General features: G+C 48.0%; 1 protein-coding gene across 17 annotated transcripts in view; it reads left to right on the plus strand.

Moving 5' to 3' along the window:
- RBPMS (RNA binding protein, mRNA processing factor) overlaps positions 1-19554 on the plus strand; it is a 177488-nt gene that overhangs the window by 141788 nt on the left and 16146 nt on the right. For 12 of the 17 annotated variants that reach the window (XR_005794991.1, XR_005794987.1, XR_005794989.1 and 9 more), the window contains one exon: positions 9077-9207. The exons of 3 other annotated variants lie outside the window; for them this stretch is intronic. Coding sequence is in view for 6 of the 14 variants with exons in the window: in XM_040490166.1 (XP_040346100.1) it covers positions 9077-9207 (131 nt within the window). In the remaining 8 variants the exon portion in view is untranslated. Of the gene's footprint in view, positions 1-9076; positions 9208-11910; positions 12139-19554 lie in introns of those variants that run through there. 2 more of the 17 variants (XM_040490161.1, XM_040490160.1) reach the window with 1 other exon arrangement.

Below are 19554 nucleotides of genomic sequence, written 5' to 3' on the forward strand. Positions count from 1 at the left end.
AAGAGGGAGAAGACTCACTTCAACTGACAGTACAGAAAGAGGGGGAGTGGGTATGTTATGCAAAAGGGAGAGTATATTCATTCAGCAAATGTTCATTGAATGGCTACTTTGTGTCAGACACTGAAAGGGTACACTAGCGAGTACAGCTGCAGTGGTCCAGCCTCGTGGAGCTTAGCGAAGTCTCTAGCAGAGTGGAGCTGGGCAAATGTTTTTGTATTGTTAATATAAAACCAACACTTTCTGGAAGTGCAACTCCTGTTACACTCTAGATTTGATTGCAGTTGTTAAGAAATCCATGGTCTCAGAGAGGCTGGCAAAATACCCTCCAAGTTCAGTTGCCCGTGTCTGGGAAGGGAATTGCCTGGGGAAGAGCTGGGGCACCCTCATCCCTGCAGTTGCACTGCTCAAGAAGGAAGACGAATGAAAGTATCCAGCGGTGGTGAGCGGGAGTAGATAACGATAGTGACTTAAAGCAGGTCCCCAGAGGAAGTTTTCTTCCTGCTTCTCTGCTCTGGGTTCCCTCCACCTCTCAGATCAGGCATCAGATCTTTTTAAAACCACGGATTATATTGGATAGTTTTTTGGCGTAGAACAGCTGGGCAGTAACAAAAGAACAGGACTGTTGAGAGCAGTGACCGCTCAGAGGTATGACAGAAAATCATTAAGCGGAGGAGAAGGGCCGCTGGGCCAGCTGAATCAAGACCAACTTGATTTTGGAATTTCCTTGGCATCCTTATTTTGTGGGTCTAGGTTGGCCTTCCTGCAGGTTTGAAGAGTTGCTGCAGGAATATGTGTTACGAGAGAAAAAAAGTGGAGTGGGGAGACTGGAAGCTAGCAGGAAGCCAGTTTAAAAGTCAAAAGGCTACTAAATCAGTCTAGGTGAGAACCTGCAGTTCGGTCATAGAAGCAGGGGTGGAAGGGAAGAGATGAGATGGTAGTGGCCCCAGGGTGGCTCGGTCAGTTAAGCGGCTGGCTCTTGATCTGTGCTCAAGTCATGATCTCATGGTTCCTGAGATCTAGCCCCGCATCAGAGCTCAGCCTCAGAATTGGAGCCTGCTTGAGATTCTCTCTCCCTTTCTGTCTGCCCCTTCTCTGCGCGTGCTCACGCTCGCTTGCTCTCTCAAAATAAACTTAAAAAAAAAAAGATAGTAAGGCGTAGTGGAAATGCAATCAACATAGAGAGGCGGGAAGTGAAGGGTTGGATTCTGGACAAAGATGACTGATTCACGATTCACATCCTGGGTCTGTCACCTGCTATGAGTCACGTGGCGGTTCTTTAACCTCTGTGTACCTCTGCTTCCTTGCCATGTAAAACGGGCGAATATTCCTACCTTCCATAAGGAGCACGGTGTGTGGCACAAAATGTGCTTGGTGAGCATTAGCTACTGCTCTGTTACTACTGTTGTCGCTGTTGTTAGTATCTTTGTCATCTTTACTGTTATTAGGACTCAGCAGTTGTCTGGACATGGAAATGAAGGAGACCTTGAAGCTGAATAAATGGGATAAAGGAAAATGTGGGGAGGTGAGAAGAGAAATTGGTTGTGAGTGACAGTTCACTTTTGGATGAGTTGAGCTGGATGAGTTTGGAATGTTTACACTGGAGTGGGCATCAAAGCTGTCGATTAATGGGTTATCCTAAACAGAACTCACAGTTGAAACAATGGAAGTTGCCAAGGGCCATGATAGAGAGTAGATAGAAGTAGAAGAGACCTGAGCACACACTTGATTACTCTTGGTGTCTCGAGCATTTAGTACAATTAGCTCCGTGTGCAGAACAGAAAAATTACAGTTGTGGTTTGTGCTGGGTGGTGCTGAAGACATCCTTTCAGCTTCTCACCAAATCTTTTGATTCCTCCTTTACACTTCTGTAATTCTTAGGGAGCCAGTGAAAGTATGTGACCTTTCCTGGGAACTGTTTCCTAGGGCTACCACAGTAAGTTACCGCCAGTGGGTGGCTGAAAACAAATTAATTCTCTTGCAGTTTAGGAGGACAGAAGTCTGAAATCAGGTGTCAGCAGTGCTGATTCCTCCTGGAGGGCTTTAACCGACAGACCCTCTCATGCCTCTCCTAACTGTGGTGGCTGCTGGCAGTCCTCGGCATTCCTTGCCTTGTAGACACATCATTCCAGTCTCTGTGTCCGGCTTCACATCGCCATCTTCTCTGTGTCCTCTCCTCTAATAGGAACATCAGTCGTTGGATTTAGCACCCTCCCCAAATCCAGTATGATTTCATCTCAAGGTCCTTGAATAATTACACCTGCAAAATTCGTGTTTTCAAAAAAGTTTCCAGGTAAATGTTAATTTTGGGAGGACACTGTTCAACCCACTGCCAGAGCTAGTTAGTGTGCCGGGCCACCGAAGCTGGCATATGCTGCATTCTTAACCCTGACACGAGAAGAGTGTGTCCTGCTAGGAGAGTCTACAAAAGAGCCTTGGAAGACTGATTTTTGAGGGGTTTACTTAACAGACATGGACCAACTACTTGTGAGATACGTGTGAATGGGAGTCCTTGATTTATTTTTTCTTTCAAATTTGATTTTTTTTTTCATCAAAAATGGAATTTGTCATTATATTTAGCCTTTGGTTTTTTCTGGTCAAGGCTTCATTTATCAGGCAAGCTCTCCTTAAGGACTCTGCTTAGGTTTATTCTAGTAAATGGAGTATGCCAAAAACTAGAGATGAGGACCACGCCTGCTCTAAGGCCTGTCACCACCACCACTGGTGGTATGGGGGGGGGGGGGGCGTGGGCAGGATGCTGTATGGAAGGGAGCCTGAACCATAAGACAAAGAGACTGGGATTCTGGTCCCAGTTCAGACACTATGAGTTAGCTGTGAGACCTTGAATAGAGTTCCTGCCCTTTTCTCCAGAGCTTTGGATGAGTATCCAGAATGATAATGGATATACACCCTCTTAGCTGTGTATGAAAATGTATGCAAATACAACATGTTATTAAAACAGGGTTGAAATGTAATCTTATTTAAGAAGTCACATTTATATCCTCTCGTGTCTCTCTTCTGTGTATATTTGTCTCCCACATAGAATTGAATTAACCTACAGTTTGATCGTTTCCTCTTCTGAAGGGCAAGGTAGAAGTTACATCCTCTTTTCTCTGTTGTTTTTATCGAGTATAGAGCAAGTGGTTGACTTCTTGATACTTTGTGATCCACTGTGCTAGGCTCTGGGTGAGCAGAGAGTGAGAACATGCAGTCCTGGAGGTAAGTGCTGTGCCTGGGAGACAGAGGATGCAGCAGAACACAGAAAAGGTGCTCCTTCCCTGCCACCCAAGGAAGTGACATCTTAGTAGAGTCCTTTGAAGAAAGAATACAGGTTAAGGCAGTTGAAAGGAGAGAATGCCCCTGGCAGAGGGAGCTAGTGTGTACGAGGCCTGGAGGTGGGGGAGGAGCGGGCACGGTCCAGCAATGAGAATGATCCTAGACCATGATGGGGAGGCAGGTGAGGGCAAGATCATATGCAGTCTTCTAGGCCGTGGTATCTGGAGATCAGACACTGTCCTGGGAGCAAGGAGAAATCACAGAAAGGTTTTAATCAGGAGAGTGACATTGCAGAATTGTGTTTTCAAAGTTGTCCTGGCTGCAGCGTGACTGCCAGGAGGACTGTGAGGAGGCCTTTTCAGTAACCCGGTGGTGGTAGTTAAGAGAGTGGCTGATGGGACGGGTTCAGTGGGGCCTTGGTGAAAGACTACCAGGTCACCATGGCTTGGGCATCGGCCTGGCATCTTTCACTGAAATCTGGAACCGAAGAGGACAGGCAGTGGGAGGGAGGGACTGTGTTTAGTTTCAGACATGTTGAGTATGAGATCGCCGTGGAATATTTCCAAGTAAAAATATCCAAGAGGCAGAGTAAATACTGACCTAAAGTTCCTGGACCTTGTGTTCTCAACTGCATTCAGGTTAAGTCCATCAAAGATTATCTGCGTCCCTCTTGCTCTCTGTTGTTTTTGAGAGTCAGTTCATCTTTATCTGTTTCAGTGTGACTTCACACCGGAAGCTTCGCCCTTCTGCATGTTTGTTTCCATATCCAAAATGAAAAGGCAGACAAAGATGATCTTCATTAGCTGTTTTTGTTTAAACCTCTGTCAGACACTGCTCTTTTTTTCTTTTCAAAGGGATTGGAAGATGGAGTTGGGGAAGTTTCTAGTCCTTGTTTGCCAGAATACAATTTGAGCTTTTCCGGTTGTATATTCTTATGCTAAAAAAAAGGCTTATTCAGATGTATATTGTGAGCCCTCAACAACTGTATCCTTCAGAGGTGCGAAAGGAGAAAGGATGTTGCTGGATCTGGAGTAATGGGAGAGGACTGACCCATCACCCTCTCAGCAGAGGGTCGGATTAGGCCCAGACACAAAGCCCTGGCCGCCTGATCCCTCCCCTCACTGGGGGGTCAAGAGCCTATGTAGTCAAGGGGAGTCTCTCTACTACCCCCCCACCCCCACCCCCACCCCCACCCCCGCCAAACTGTGGTCATCCTAATGGGCTCAGGGCAGCAAACTTTCTCTTTTTTTCAGCCTTCCCATCCTATTAAGTTGAGCAGGATCAGCAGTGACTCAGGAAGGTGAAACCCACTAGAGCCAGCCCATCTGCTCCCCTGCTGCTGCCCGCACCTTTGTTGGTTCATCGTGTGTGTGAAGGGCTTGTGCTATGGAAAACCTGTCTATTCAGTTGTTTTAATTTTCTCAAGACCACACATTAGCAACCAAAAAGAATATACAAATTCAGCTTACTACCCTCTTCTGCCAAGAGAGACTATGTGGGTTTTCAGAGATTCCCCAGCATCCTAGTGAAATGTACGTGTCTGTGAGGGCTTGCTTTGCCACAGGTGTGACCGTAGCCTGGTCCAGCTGTCCCCACCGTGCCTATATTGCTCTGTCACTAGTGGCTCTGAGCCAAGCAGGTGCTGTCAGGCTGGATCTGCTTTGACCCTCCAGTTTCTCTCACAGAACAAGTCCACAATCATTGCTCTCATTTGCATTTTCTCTCTCGAAGTATTTCATTCATTAAACAAATTGCTGTGTAGCAGGTACTGTGCTAAGCTCTTTGAGAGCAACATGCATAACACTTGGTTCAAGCATCTTGATCCATTAAGAAAGGCAAGAAGGCAACTTGTATCAGTGGTTCTCAAATTTAGGCATCCATCAGATTCACCTGGGGGGGCAGAATTCTGATTCAGTAGGTCTGTACTGGAGCTAAGAATTTGCATTTCTGCCAAGCTCCCAGGTGATGCCGCTGGTGTGGCCACCATACTTTGAGAAGTACTGACTCACAGGACTGGGTGCACTGTGGGTGCCGTAGTGCAGCTATGAAGATAAAGTTTGGGAGCGCGGAGGAAGGAGTAAATAGTTTGACTTGGCTTATTCACCTTTCTTCCTTTCATTTCGCCTGTACTTCCTGGGTCAGATTTTTCTGCGCTTTGTGAGGCCCTAAACGCTCACTTGAGGACTCCCTCAGCATTCCAAAGTACTTCAGGCACCGAAGTCTGTGTTAGGAGAGCCTGTTTGGTTCTGTCCCAGTCATTCCCAAAGTCATCCCAGTGTTCTTTGTTTCTTCCCCTGCTCCGGCTGCTCATGGCCCTCCCTCCCTCCGGTGGGTTTTTTTCAGGAGCTGCAGGAATGAGTTCAGTCTTCAGACTTGGAAGAGGAGCTTACTTTTTCTTTTTTTTTAAATGTTTATTTTTGAGAGAATGCAAGAGACAGAGTGTGAGCAGGGAAGGGGGCAGAGAGAGAGGGAGACACAGAATCCAAAGCAGGCTCCAGGCTCCGAGCTGTCAACACAGAGCTCAATGTGGGGCTCGAACTCACGAATCGAGAGATCATGCCCTGAGCCGAAGTTGGATGATTAACTGACTAAGTGACCCAGGTGCCCCAAGAGGAACTTACATTAAAAACCGTTCCATGGGTGAGCACAGCTATAACAGCAGTTTTCAGTGTTCTCTGGAACCCTGGTGTACCTGGGAGACAGACATGGGGGTTGAAGTCCTCCAGCTACCCCACCACCAAGGCAACAAAAATTCACTACACTTAATTTAAAAAGGGATTCTGGGGAAAGTTAGTTTGAAGAAAGGGTTCCAACTGCTTTTATTTTGAACTTTGAAAATTACTGTTCTGTAACATGTGTTCCAGTTCAAGCCTCCTTTTTGCTCATGGTTTTTGTTTTAGTGTGGCAAATACTGGAAGGATTGGGAAATTTTAGATCTAGTTCCTATGGATATTTCCTAAGTTTTCCTTTAATAAAGAAAACAGTGGTGTATCTTTAAGCAGCTTTTAAAGTTTTCCACCAGGCCCCATTAAGTCTACCAAGCATTATTACACACTAAGTGCTAGTCTCAGAGCTGGCGCCAGGGGTGCAGGCTGGATCCTGCCTTCCTGAGCTCTCACTGGCCAACCGGTGGGCACTTGGTTTTGAGGACTCCTCCTCTCCCCAGTGCCCTCCAGCTCAGAGCGTTTCCACTGGCACATTTTGAGCTCATCTTCCTCCCGACCAGCCCACTCTGCTGCACATCTCTTGACATTTATGGTAACTCCAGGTTGCGTCGCAAGGGGAGAAGGGAAGGGTGGTGAGATGTGTGATGGGATTTATCCAGTGTGAGTTCGCTCCAGTCTCTCTTAGGCCATCACTCCACTACCTGACTTGTACTGTCAGCAGCTTTGGGTTGGGGACTTTGTTTCCAAATGTCCCATTCTGGGCTAGGTTTAGTGCAGATGCAGGTCAGTGAATAGTCTGCAAGCATCAGTCTAGACCCAGTGGGAAGTAATGCTGTAGGATAAAAATGTAGAAATGTCTGGAAATCATAAATCCCATCTGTCAAGGCTGAGATTGAAACCCTGACTCCCCTTATCTCCACTATCTCTCTCTCTAGGATCAGATAGCTTTTGCCAAAAAAGTTTTATTTAATTCCGTGGGAGTGCTTGAATTTATGCCCCATTTCTAGGATCAGATATCATAAAAGACCTTTCATTTTTAAAACTTTCACCCCCAACTTGGCCAGTTCCTATTAGGCAACAGGATGAGGAAGGGCTGCCATCAGGCTGCAGGCCCTGCGTAGTCCTCTCTGCTGGCATTTAGAGTCTCCTGCTGTCACAGTAGGACTGAGCAAGCATGGGCTAAGACATTAGTGTGCTGGGTCCTGAGACTTTCTTGACTTTTTTTTTTTTCTTTCTTTCTTTTTTTAAAGGCTCAGAATGTCTTAAAATAGCATGGTAGCTGAAATAACAGTAACAACAACAACAACAATAATAGCTTGCCATTCCTGAGAATGGTTGTTTGTTTGAAATCCGAGGCATGGGTTCTGGCAACAGTTTCCACAAGCGGGGCTCCCACAAGAGTTGCTCTAATGGAAATCATATGGTCTCATCATGACCGGAAACACAGAGGTCTGTTAAGCATTCTCCCAATCCCTCTGTTAGGAATTTTCTTACAGAAGCTTCAGACACCTACATACCCTAGAATTGGAAATAGGTGGTGTAGACCTGATCATTTTAAAGAGGCTTATGATGCTACTGTTATCCCCTTCAAATAATATCAGTCTACTCTTTGAGCTAGGCTTTCCAGCCTGGATATGCAAACAGTCTGTATCCCCATCACTAAGTCCTGAGGAGGACATTTTTTTTTTTTTTTTTAACTGCCTTGTTGAGAAAGGGATTCAGGGAGTCCGGCCAGCCATGGTTACAGCACTCCACATTGTCGAGATCCACAGGCTGCCTTCTGAATGGATAGTCCCTAGTAAGCTCTGGAATCTCCATCTTTTCAGAAGTTCTTGCCATGCTGGCCAGCTGTGGAAAAACTCCCCAGGTTCACATGCACCTGCAGGCTCTGCTGCCTTCCGGTTGCTCCGTACAGCAGTTCCCACATCACATTCAGGGAAGTTCTGTTTCCAGCCCCCTTCCCACACTAAAAACCCTGCCCAGAGCCAGAGTTTTGGCAGATGGTGAGAATGAGTGAGACCTGGAATAAGCAGGCCTAGGGTGACTTCTTCCATGTGGGAAAGAGTGAAATGACTTGATTGACCTTGGGTCACGTGCACTCTAGACTTCTGGAAAGTCCTGAATGGCAGAGTCTCTAATGGCTTTCTAAGTCACCTTTTCCTGACTGCTTCAGCAGTCCTGGGTAGCATCCTTGGCCTACTTGATTTCAGATTTTGACAGGTGATAAAAGCACATACTGAGATTGCTGCTTTACAGAGTCCAGATTCATAACTATTGACTGATGTTATTTTTGCCTTTGCTGAGACGCTCCCTCATGTGTTTGCTGTTACTTTAATGGATTGCTTCCTGATACATTCTGAGCCCCGGGCACTTGCCCTTCAATCTGGCAAACTGCGGCTTGACCTGAATGGAATCAGATTGAGACCAGTCAGTTGGCAACATGACTCACTTTTTTTTCCTAGAAAATATAGTTTGTGTAAGCAGTGACTGTGAATGTTCTAATTTGCATCTTTGTGGAGCTTAACTTTAATCAGGATACTCCAGCCTTTTTCACTTCTATTCTCTGAATTTTTAACATTTTAAATGTCTTGTAGGCACAGCGTCTGGCTCTGTGCTTCCGAGTGTTAAATGGGTAATGCTTGGTGATCATGACTTACCGGTTAGTAGTAATTACACTTCTAAGCAGAGAAGTCCTACAGTTCAGGTCTGTTTGGGTCCTGCCAGTAAGCCATTATTCTCTCAGAGACTCTGCAGTGGGTTTTCATGGGATATCTCCTACCAGTTGTCTTTCTTCCTCTTTTCCTCGGAGGGCCACGTGTGCGGTTTTGTGCAGGAAATCCCCACTGTTCTTGTGTTCCCCCAGCTCCAGTTGGAAAGACATCAGAGTGTCCGGGGCAGAGCCCAGGCCCGACATCTCAGCAGGCCAGACAGGCAGCAGATGCCTGTTGCCTTTTTTCACTTTGTATTTACCATTCCCTTGCTTAGAGTTTGGGGACCAAAACCAGCAGGTTATTAAAGGAATGAGAGTAATTTGACTCCTGACATCGATTGGGGCTCGGGGTTATTTGGTGTTTTGTTTCTGATTTGAAAGCAGCTGTTTGGTAACCACTAACTCTTCCCTTATTCTTTTCTTGCAGATGAGCTCACAGTGCCTGCACTTTACCCCAGTAGCCCTGAAGTGTGGGCCCCGTACCCTCTGTACCCAGCGGAGTTAGCGCCTGCTCTACCTCCTCCTGCTTTCACCTATCCCGCTTCACTGCATGCCCAGGTAATTTATACCCATCGGCCACGACTTCACTCACTCCACCACTGGTCCTTTCAAACCCGGTTCCCCAGAGCACACCGTACAACTAACACCTATCCAAGCTAACAGACCCACCTGCAGGAGATTAATGATTCCCTCTCAATCAAGCTGACACTCCAGGACTTGGGGATCATCTGACAGCAATGATATCACCCACTGCCTGATGTTTGCCCCAAATGACACCTCTCTCTTCCTTAATGATCTCACCCTCCTATCACACACAAGAGACTGGGCCCAGCCAGCTAGAGGGCGTCACCAGACCATAGTCGTGTGTGCCTGGTTGTGCGGAAGGGCTGCAGAGGGAGGTGTCCACTTGTCGCAGGACTTACGTGTCTGTGTGTGAACCTGTGTATTGAGAGATCTCTACTGTCGTGTTCCCTCAGGTCTAGTGACCAAAGGGGAGAGTTGGGAGCTTCCAGGAAGACCGCGTGCTGTCTTACATGTGTTACAGGAAAGATTAAGGGTTCCTCTTTCCACTTTTAGGAAACCCTGTATAAAAGGAGGTACCAGTGTAGTTTTGAGAATGTAATTACAAGTCAAGGTAAAGGTTCCTGATCTGACCCACTCCTTCTCAGTGAAGAGTAGCCTGAGTTTTATAAACTCCCTTGTTTCTTCACAAAGATTACTATCTACATACCAACCTTCCTCTTCCCCTGGAAAAAAAATGTTGCCCTTAGTTTTGCTTCTAGTACAAGTAATAGTAATGAATGTTCGGGTTCAGAGTGACGATCAACAGCAAGAGAGAATATAGATTTCATTTGTCTTAGCGCACGTGGAACTCTTTCTAAAAGCAGGAAAGCCTGGTTTCTGAAAAGCTTTGGCCTAGACAGACAGGTGGGGTTTTTTTGTTTTGTGTTTATTTACAAGGCTGGATGAAATACACAGCTTCCCAGAATACTCTTCCTTCTGACTTACAGCTCTTTCGCGTTGTACAGAATTCACCGTGTTGTATGAAACACGCACGGGCGGTGCCCCAGCTGACATCCTCACAGGCCACGGGCTCAGGAGTGTTGGTGGCTGGCTATGCTCCCATTCTCTTCGAGCAGGGTTACCAGTGCTCTGTGCACTTGCTGACGACCCAGCTGCCCAGGCCCGTACAAGCAGACTGCGGAGAGAGGACCCAGGCACCACCCGCTGTGGTGACCCTCGGTGTGGGAAGGGGAGGTAGAAAGCAGTACCAGTAGTGAGGGAAAAGCAGATGGTGGTGGTGAGAGCACCGGGCACAGAGCGTCACTTGTGGTAGCAGCAGTCCGAAGACTGATGACCCAGGTTCCATCCAGATCAGCTGTGCTCTCTGCTTCCCCTTCCCTTCTCTTCCCTTCCTGCCATTGCTTCCACCTTTGTCTGTGTCAGTGCTTGGTCTCCTGGCAGGTAGCAGGGGAGCGAGAACGGATAAAACTTAAGCCAGTGGACGTATCTTCTGCTGAGTCCTCGAAATGTTCGTAGTGGCCTCAGGGATAACTTTGTCGATGACTGGGAGCAACTCAAAGAAGCCCTTCTGTTTGTGGGCCCGCCCCCGTCATCCATGGATAAGTCTTCGTTCCTCTTGCTAGAGTGCTTAAATACAGATGGACAGTTGAGGCAAATGTTAATACTATGAAATGGTGCCAAGTTTGTAGAGTCATCTGAATATTGATGCCTTTGGTTAATCAGCAACAAAGCCTTTCACCGTTACCTTGGAAAGGCAAGAATTGACATCAGCCAGAAAGGACTGGGAATGGTAGTTTTGGGGCCCTAACATCTGGGTAACTTGCCCTTTATGTAACGGATGAGATCCAAAGTATATCTGGGGTTGTGGGAGAAGGAACTAAAGAGTCTTAAGAGGTTAGAAAGCCCATGCCGTTGTGACAAAGGTTAGGGAGAGACAGTGCTAAGATTCAGTGACTCGACCATTTGACTAAATGGGATGTGTTGCCCATGGTGGCACCCTCCCCTGTGAGTTCTTCCTCGATCTCAAGATTTTCCCAACCTGGAATCCACTTGGCTCTGCCACATCGGTCCTAGAGTTGGTGGAACTCTCATCTGATACCAGTGAGATCCTTGCGCTCAACCCCACAACTTGTTTGGAGTCATTCCCAGTGACGCTTGGGTTCTGTATCCTAAAGGCTCGTGAACAGATGTGGTTATTTAAATTTCTTTGTCCAATATGAGAATCATGGAATGAACTGGTAGGGGCTTTACCAATGAGCAGGTCCGGCCCCTTTTACTGTTGAGGAAACCGACTGGAGAAGATGGAGAGAGTTCTCCAGAGTTGCGAATGGCTCTGCCATGACTGGAGCCGGGTCACCTGACTCCCAGGCCTTGCTCTTTCCACGCCTCAGTGCTGGCTCACCAAAAGCTTAACTCTTTGATGCAATTTTGGAAAGGCCTCACTCCAGTGACTCCTTGGATCTTTCTTCTCTCAGTAGATGAGAAGCCTGTAAGAAGAGACTTGGAGGCAAAGACAAGGGAATCAGAACTTAACCTTCACCCAAAGGGTCTGAGAGAATTTTTATTAACTGGAGGTAGAGCAGTGGGGAAGACCAAATGGAGCAATGCCCTTAGTGGATGATTCTGGTTTTGTTTGGAGATCTTACTTGTATGTCTTTGGAGAAGCTTTTATATTATTTTGTTTTTCTTAGCAATGTTGTGCTCTGTTTTGAGACTTGGATTTTTTTTTTCTTCTAGTGTTTCTCTCCTGAGGCAAAGCCCAACACACCTGTCTTTTGTCCACTTCTCCAGCAAATTAGATTTGTCTCTGGGAATGTGTTTGTAACATACCAACCTACTGCAGACCAGCAGAGGGAGCTCCCATGTTGAATTTGCTTGTTAGCTACTTTTCCCCGTTTTGCAAAAAATTATTTCTTGGTAACATTTGAGAGATTTCAATAAAAATTTTAATCCGAGCAAAAATTATCTCACGTAGACTGCAGCGTTTTGTTTTCATGATGATGCGAGTTTGGAGCTAAGATGTTATCTCTGAGATGGTGGGAGAATTGGGCCGCCGTGGCACTGATCACACACTTCGTGGGAGAGGGCCTCAGAGCACCCAGGGAGACTTGGCCCAGAGTCAAGGGCTTGCTGCCGCAGCCAGTCTCTTCTTGGGTTCCCGAACCATCAAGAGCTGCGCATTGGAAGATTCTCTTTCTAGCATCTGTGGGTCGCCTCTACCTGGAGATCTTGCTTCAACGGGGATGGTGTGTTGGCTATCGGAAGCCTGTTTGAAGCAAATAGATGTGCTTTCCAGTCTGTCCGCCCTGATCCAGAGGAAGGAGGACCCAGGGGACAGAAAGTGTCATTGAAAACGAGTTGCGTCTTCTAGTTCTACTCCAGCTTCCATCTGTGGTCTGGTGCCTCCGGGTCTAAATTGAAGATGCTTATTTGACACCAAATCCCAATTTTGAAGCATTATTGCATAAGGCAGTGGGACTGTAAGCTGCAGTACTGCCTTATTAGTTGTAGAGGTGATGCAGCCAACAAGTGATTTCTAAGATCATTAACATTTTTAGACATGATCACCCTGTCCTTGGTATTTGAAATGTATTAAATATATTATGTAAGTCACTGTGAACAGGAGGGGAGGTTTCATCCATGGCTTTTAGGAAAGTTAGACTCTCAAAAGAACATAGTGGTTCCTGTCACATCATACTGACACATCTCCGCTTTATCAGTCTGGGTTCGGTTTTGCTTGTTAGCAATCATTGGGTCTTGTTGCTGACAGGGCAGAGAGGAAGCCAATAAAGTGCACTGTTCTCATTACATTCTAGAAACAATACCATTTACCCTTGACCAGAGCCACGTTGTTGGGCCAGAAACTTCTACAGGTAAGTAGGGCTGAGAGAGCAGGTCCCGGTTACCTGTTTCTCCTTCAGAGGCCTCATTCGCCCCAACGGCAGATCTTACAGGGCTTACGACTGGAACCCTGCACATAAACAAAAGGTTTTAACATCCCAACACAGACCTCCCGGGGTAAGACACGCCCCTAGGGAGGTGCCTTGTGACACATTGGAAATACTTTAAAGGTTAGACCCAAAATCAATGTAAAAATGGACCGTGGGAAAGTGACCCAGGCAAACGGAAGAAAGATCACGGGCGGAGACGGGAGCCAAGGATGGTGTGCGGGCACTAACTCCAGAGCTGCCCGCCCACCGCCGTATCCAGGCATTGACTCCGCAGCAACAGGCAGCTTCTGAGAACTGAATCTTGAAACTTTTTAATGAAGACAAATTTTGTTAGGCACCTCCTCTGTCACTGTGCCCTGTGGAGATGACACCAGGGCATCTGGTGTGGCATGGGGTATGATTTAAAATGCGTGGCCTGTGAGAGAGGGAACATCTTGAGGGAGCTGGGAAGCGGGGCAGGTGTGAGTGTGCACTCCGGTCAGCACACGGCCCCAGAGCATGGCGGCGGCGTGCCCTGCCCAGGCACGTGGCGGGACTCCCACAGGAAGGGCACTTTATTTTTCAGCCTCTGCCCTCCTGCTCAGAAGGCAGTAGCCAGTGCCGGAATGGTGGTTGGTCCTGTAGTGGGACTGGTGAGCAAAACCCATGGGAGGGGCTGCAGCACTGTACCCGGCTGGCCAACCTCCCAAAGGTAAGGGAAGAGTCGGGAGATTCGGGGCGTTTGCTTCTGTGCCTCCCGGATGGCATCAGCACTTTTCACCTGAGACCCTGGTCCCTCGAGGCCTGGCTTTCTCCAACAGCTACTGTCTCCCTGCAGTCCAGGGCTTGTGAGTGTCTGGGAGACCACAGCTTTGAAGGACTGCAGAGATTGCTTTTGGGGGCTGATCAGCCCAAGGCTTTAAATTGTAGACCTCGATGAAACTATTAATCCTCTGACATTTCCCTTTCAACCTACAGCTCCACGAACGCCACACTGTGAGGAGAAACTGCCCCTGGGTGCTCTGTCTCCTGAGTGTGCTAGCCTTGTCTGCTTTTTGATTTGGTTAGCTTTCTGGTCTAGGAGCACCTGGCTTAACTCCCCCCGGAGGCCGGGCTAGGGCAGGCAGGCTGGCCCGCTGTGAGCTCCGGGAACGCGTCTCCCACTTAGGAGCACAGAGCCCCCTTTCTTTGGCCAGCACTGCTTCTGGACTGTTTCTGGGCCTGGCCTTGGAAGGGTTGGAAGTGAAGGCTATGGAGCTTCATGGTCAGACACTGACTCTGCCATTTACGAGCTGCGTGACTTTGACTGAACAAGTTCCTTAACCTCTCTGGGCTTCAGTAAAGTAGGACTAGTAATCCCTCATGTAGAACAAGAGTGCCTGGCACATGGGAAGGGCTTCATAAAGGTTAGTCTTTCAAGGAAATTTCAACAAGGAGAATTTCAACAAGGAGAATGAATCCCAGGACTGGCTACTCGTGAAGCTGTGATAGTTCAAGCACGAAGGGCATCTAGCGCATCTTGACCACACTTGATGCTGCAGAGTCCTCATGGCTTCAGCCAAACGGAAGGCCAGAGGTCGGAAAGAATAAACGAGACCTCGAGGGACAGCCACCAGAGTGACCACACCTGCCCTCCATCCAGCAGTGGAGTCCTGGAGAGCTTGTGTCAGCACTGGGAGGACTTGTCCCCATAGGAAGTCTCCCCCCGAAGCTGGGTCCGGACACGCCTGTTGGGGAGAAGACCTCTCCCTGACAGGAAATAGATCAAGAGTGGGAAACAGCTGAACTCCCAGAGAGACCAAATGGTTCCTGTATGTTGCTTTACTCAGACCCGTTGTCCCTGAACTTTCCAGCTGTTGTCTTATCTTGCTTTCCTATCGGAGAAACTGGAGAAGAGAAAGACCCACAGCTCATCCTGCCCATTCCTCCCCGGATTCTCTGGCTCATTCTTCCCACAGTCCATCCGGTAGGATTCTACCCAGCCTCATTTCCAGGTGGCAGAGTTAGTTACCTCTCGTGCCTTGGCTGAACCATGGCCTGTTGCTGAACCCCCAGGGGATCCCACCCTGACCAAGCAGGTTCCCTCTCCTTCCTTACCTTTTCTGTCCATCTCATCCCCTCTGCTGTCTGGTATCTGGAGAACTCGGGAGCCCTCACCTCACTAAGGCAGTGAGATACATAAACATCTGGCCTGTCCTCACCAGCGTCTTCAGAAGCAGGCCAAAGTCAGTTAGTTCACCAGAGTTAATGGGGTAGATGTTCCTTTAGCCAGAGCTGTTGCTACTGAGACCCGAACCTCACCACACTGCAAGCAACTGTTCAGAAACCTGAAACAGTCCCCTAGTGCTCTATGGCCCTGACCATGGTTGTGGATCCCAGCAAGAGTCCTCGAATTCACCATGGCCATGGTTGAGAGCGTGGCTCAAAGTGGGCCTCTTCTTGTCTAGGGAGCAGCAGGGTTACCTTCATTTGGTGCACTGTTTTGCGGGTTTCTTACAAAGCATGTTTCATTTTGTCCTTTGTTAAGGCTCAGCTTTCTAGAGCCTGCGTCTTCTTCCCCAACCTCATCAGCAGTGAGAACCCCTTCACAAATAATGTGGTCTGACCACCTCAGTACCATGGTGCAGAGGCTCCGACAGACAGGCTGATTTTAATGATAATTTCCACCCACTCTGCTAACTTTGGGATTTTAAGCGAGCTCATTTTAACCTCACTGAACTTCAGCTTCCTCATCTTTAAGTGGGAAGAATGAGTAAGTACCTACTTCATGGGGTCATTTTAAGGGAAAGAGTAAAATGCTTGGCATGGAGTTGTAATTATTAAGATAGCTCTTCTATTTCCTTCTTTTTGTCAGAACTTGATCTGCCATGGCCCAGAGGCTCCTGAGCCCTCCCTTTGTAGCATTAGAGGCAGTTAGGCTATCGGGACTCAAGACGAGCACCCTAGCAAGAGAACCCTAAGGGCCCGGGCTTTATTCGCTACCAGAGCAAGAATGGCAGCCTGTGGCTGTGGCACTGAGGGAGGCAGGCGCTGATGTTTGGCCTCCTTTCCTAGGAACGGGCACCCGTGTACCATCCAGAAGTACGGGAATTCTAACCGCTTTGGAAACAAAACCAGGGCTACGAAGAAACTTTGGAAATATAAAATGTAGCCTTCGTAAAAAGAAAGTAAACTTTTCCTTGAAGAAAACCAATGCTGACAGGGGGGAGAAAAGAAAATCTACTCCAAACGGGATCATGTTTTATTCAGGATTTGTGCTGCCAGTGGGGGAAGGTCAGAACTCCGTGACAGGATGGGAAAGTGGGACACCCCAACTTCAAGCCTCATCCACTCTGCCATGAAGTACTTCTCGCTTCACCGGGCTCGGCTCCTGGGACCTCTAATGGCCCTCGATAGCAAACATAGTTAAAAATTAACAGACTGACAGAATTAAATATGGATGACAACCAGCCGCTGTGGACTTAATCTGACACAGGATGTTACATGCTTGGGTGCCCTCGACCCGAGTGGCGTCTTGAGTGAACTTCTGTGATGTCTGAGCACATTTCACATGCCTCTTTGGAAGCAAGAACCTGGCTTGTGCTTAGGACAGACGGGGAAAGAGTCTAAAAGCTCAGGAGGGAAAATGATCTCTGAAGCCTTACATTTAATTAAGCCCAGCCTTGACTGGTCTCAGCAAGAGGTCTAGACCTTGTCGCTGCCTGGGTCCAAGCCCCAGCAATGTCCCCCCAATTCAGATGGGGAGATCTTGCAGGGCTCTGGGCTGGGCTGGAGCGTCGTGACCTTCTCCAGCCAGAGCTTATTTGCTCGCTTCCTTTCCGGAGGTCAGGGTAGGTCAGACGGCAGACTTCACCTCTGGACCGATTCACCGTAGATCTTGACATTTTGCCTAGATGATGGCAACTTGTTCAGTGGCCCTAGGCAAGGAATATTAGATGCCAGACAAATAGTAAAGAATGGTGAGTGCGTTTTTTGCCCCATGTCTGCTGAGAAGATGGGCTGGCAGCCCCCCCCGCGCGCGCCCCGGACTGGGGGAAGGATGTTCCTTCAGAGTGATCCTCAGTGGGCCTCATTTCATGAAGCAGAAATTCCTGAAAAGTGTTTTTCCAATTTTGGTGGACACTTTATGGCAGGGGGCAGGAGTGCAGTTTTAAAGAACCCTATAATTCCATAAAAATGATCGTTTTTTTGTATAGCAGATCAATCCAGTCTCTTTGATGGATTTGTAGTTTCTTGGACCACGCGTGCTTCTGGCTTGGCTGCCTCTCCTTAGCCTGGAAGCCTTCAGCACAGTGTGCTATAGGATCTGACCTGCTTTATTTGGTGATGCTGCTCAGAGTGGATCCTTAGGCCTAGAGCGAGCGGGCCAGGGTTGGTTAGAACTAAAGAATGTGTGAGTGTCTGGCTGCAGTTGGTTCAGTGTGGGGAAAACCCCAGCAGGGTAGACAGGGTCCATCTTGCAGACAGTGTAGAAACGTGAATTTCCATGCCTTCAGAAGGAGAGCCTGGCTCTGAATATACGGTGCTAGGGAAACCTGTATTCACATACAGCATCTCCGTCAGGAAAGGTGAGAAAGTCTTCACTGTGTCTTACAGATGAGGTTAGACATCCAGAACGCCAGCTGGGCTGGTGGTCTTCCCGCTGTAATTAGCTGTGTTAAGAGCTAGAAACTTGGATGTCATATTGGCATGCCTCAGCTCCTTGATCCACCAAAAGTCACCACTGGAAGGGGCCTTCTCAGCACTCGCGGGTGCTACGTAATAAAAAGATTCTGTGGTCAGATAAATTTGGGAAACCCAGGGGTAAATCAAGTTTAATGAGTTTCTTCATTGTGGAACTTCTCAGAGTCTGTAATGTGCCTAATGTGTATCTCGAATCTGCCGAAGGGGCAGAGACTGCATTTCTCTCAAACTTACTTGACCACAGAGCATCTCTAGGCGGCCTGCTTCCAGCCACACTTTGGAAACCTCACTCAGGAACAGTGTGAGTCTCAACTTGGGTGTGTGCATCATCATCTCCTGAATGCAGGTGCTTTGGTTTCTCTCCTAGGGTTTCTGCATTTCTGACAAATTCCCAAGTGATGCTGGTGGGCCAGGGACCACACTCAGAAACACTGGTCGTAGACTTACCCCTTTCTTTCATGGAGAAGGAAACAGCTAAACCAAGGAGTATTTACTAATGGTCACTACCCTTAATTGAGCCAGGCACCTTGGTAAGCACTGCTCACAACTGTTTGTAAAGGCAAGTGTGAGGATGGCAGTCAGTCACCAGAAGGAGGTAGTACAGTGCAAATAATTACACTGTGCTGTTTGCAAATCACTGCAGAAAGACTGGTCTGTAGAGACCAGTCCAGGTCCTCCTGTCCTTGGCAACATGATTGGAAATGGGAATTCTGTATCTGTTTTAATTGTCTGGGCCTTAGTTTCCTCATCTGTAAATGGAAGAGGATAGAAATTACTTTTATGGATACTCACTACTTTTTCTAGCATTCCATTTTATTTTTGCTCTGAGTTATTTCTGTTTCTGGTGCTCTCCTCCCCCGTCCAACCTCTCAGTAGTCACAGGAGCTGGTGCCGTGCTGAGGTGTCAGAGACTTCAGTGTTATCCTACAGGGGCACCGTGTTTCAGAAAAGTCTGCCTAAAGAAGAGTGATGGTAGAACCCCAAACAGTGCCCCCCCCATAGTAAATTCTAGTGGTAATCCCTTAACTTTACTGGGTAATGAACTCATGGTAATCGCTAAATTCTCATGGAGAAGCGTCCCAGGGTCTTGTTGCTTCTTGACTTGCAGGTCATAATCTGATGGCGTGTTTAGCAGTTTCTGGCACAGAGTCAGTGTTAGTTTGGATCATATATATCATTAAAGGTTCTTACAGGGACTTGAGAAGCTGCTGGGATTGTAGGCAGGATTGTGAGTGGGCTGTGTGTGCGTGTGTGCACGTGCATGTGCGCACACGACAGGATCGTTGTCTTACGTGGAAAGTCAACTGCATAGACTCATTCCTGCTGAATTGCCCATGGAGAGGGAGTCCAGGGAACCACGAGTTTCCCCAGCGTTTATGATGTACGAAAGCAGCCGCTAGGCGATGGGCAGGAGTGGCTACTAGTGATCTGGGGCCAAAAGCCACAGCAGAACAAGGAGCTCGAGTGGGTGTCCTCCCCACCCCCTGGAGGACAGCAGTGGTTAGCACAAAACAGCTTATTCACCTAGACCAGCTGCCTGCTGGGAACTCCATTTGCTCAGTTTGCTCCTGAACTTCCCTACCTGCCCTGCTGCCCAGGAATGTTGGGGAGAAACTCATCCTTGCCTGCCTGGGGGGGGGGGGGAACACGACGACACTGCCCTCTGCGGGCAAATGGGTGCCACTGCACCTCAGACCCGAAAGAAGGGCAGGCTTGGATGCCTGTGGAGTAAGTAGTGCAGTGAGAAGGGCCCACCTTGTTGGCAAGG

Source organism: Herpailurus yagouaroundi, unplaced genomic scaffold (assembly GCF_014898765.1).
Source record: "Herpailurus yagouaroundi ecotype Mexico unplaced genomic scaffold, PumYag 181, whole genome shotgun sequence".
NCBI lineage: Eukaryota > Metazoa > Chordata > Mammalia > Carnivora > Felidae > Herpailurus > Herpailurus yagouaroundi.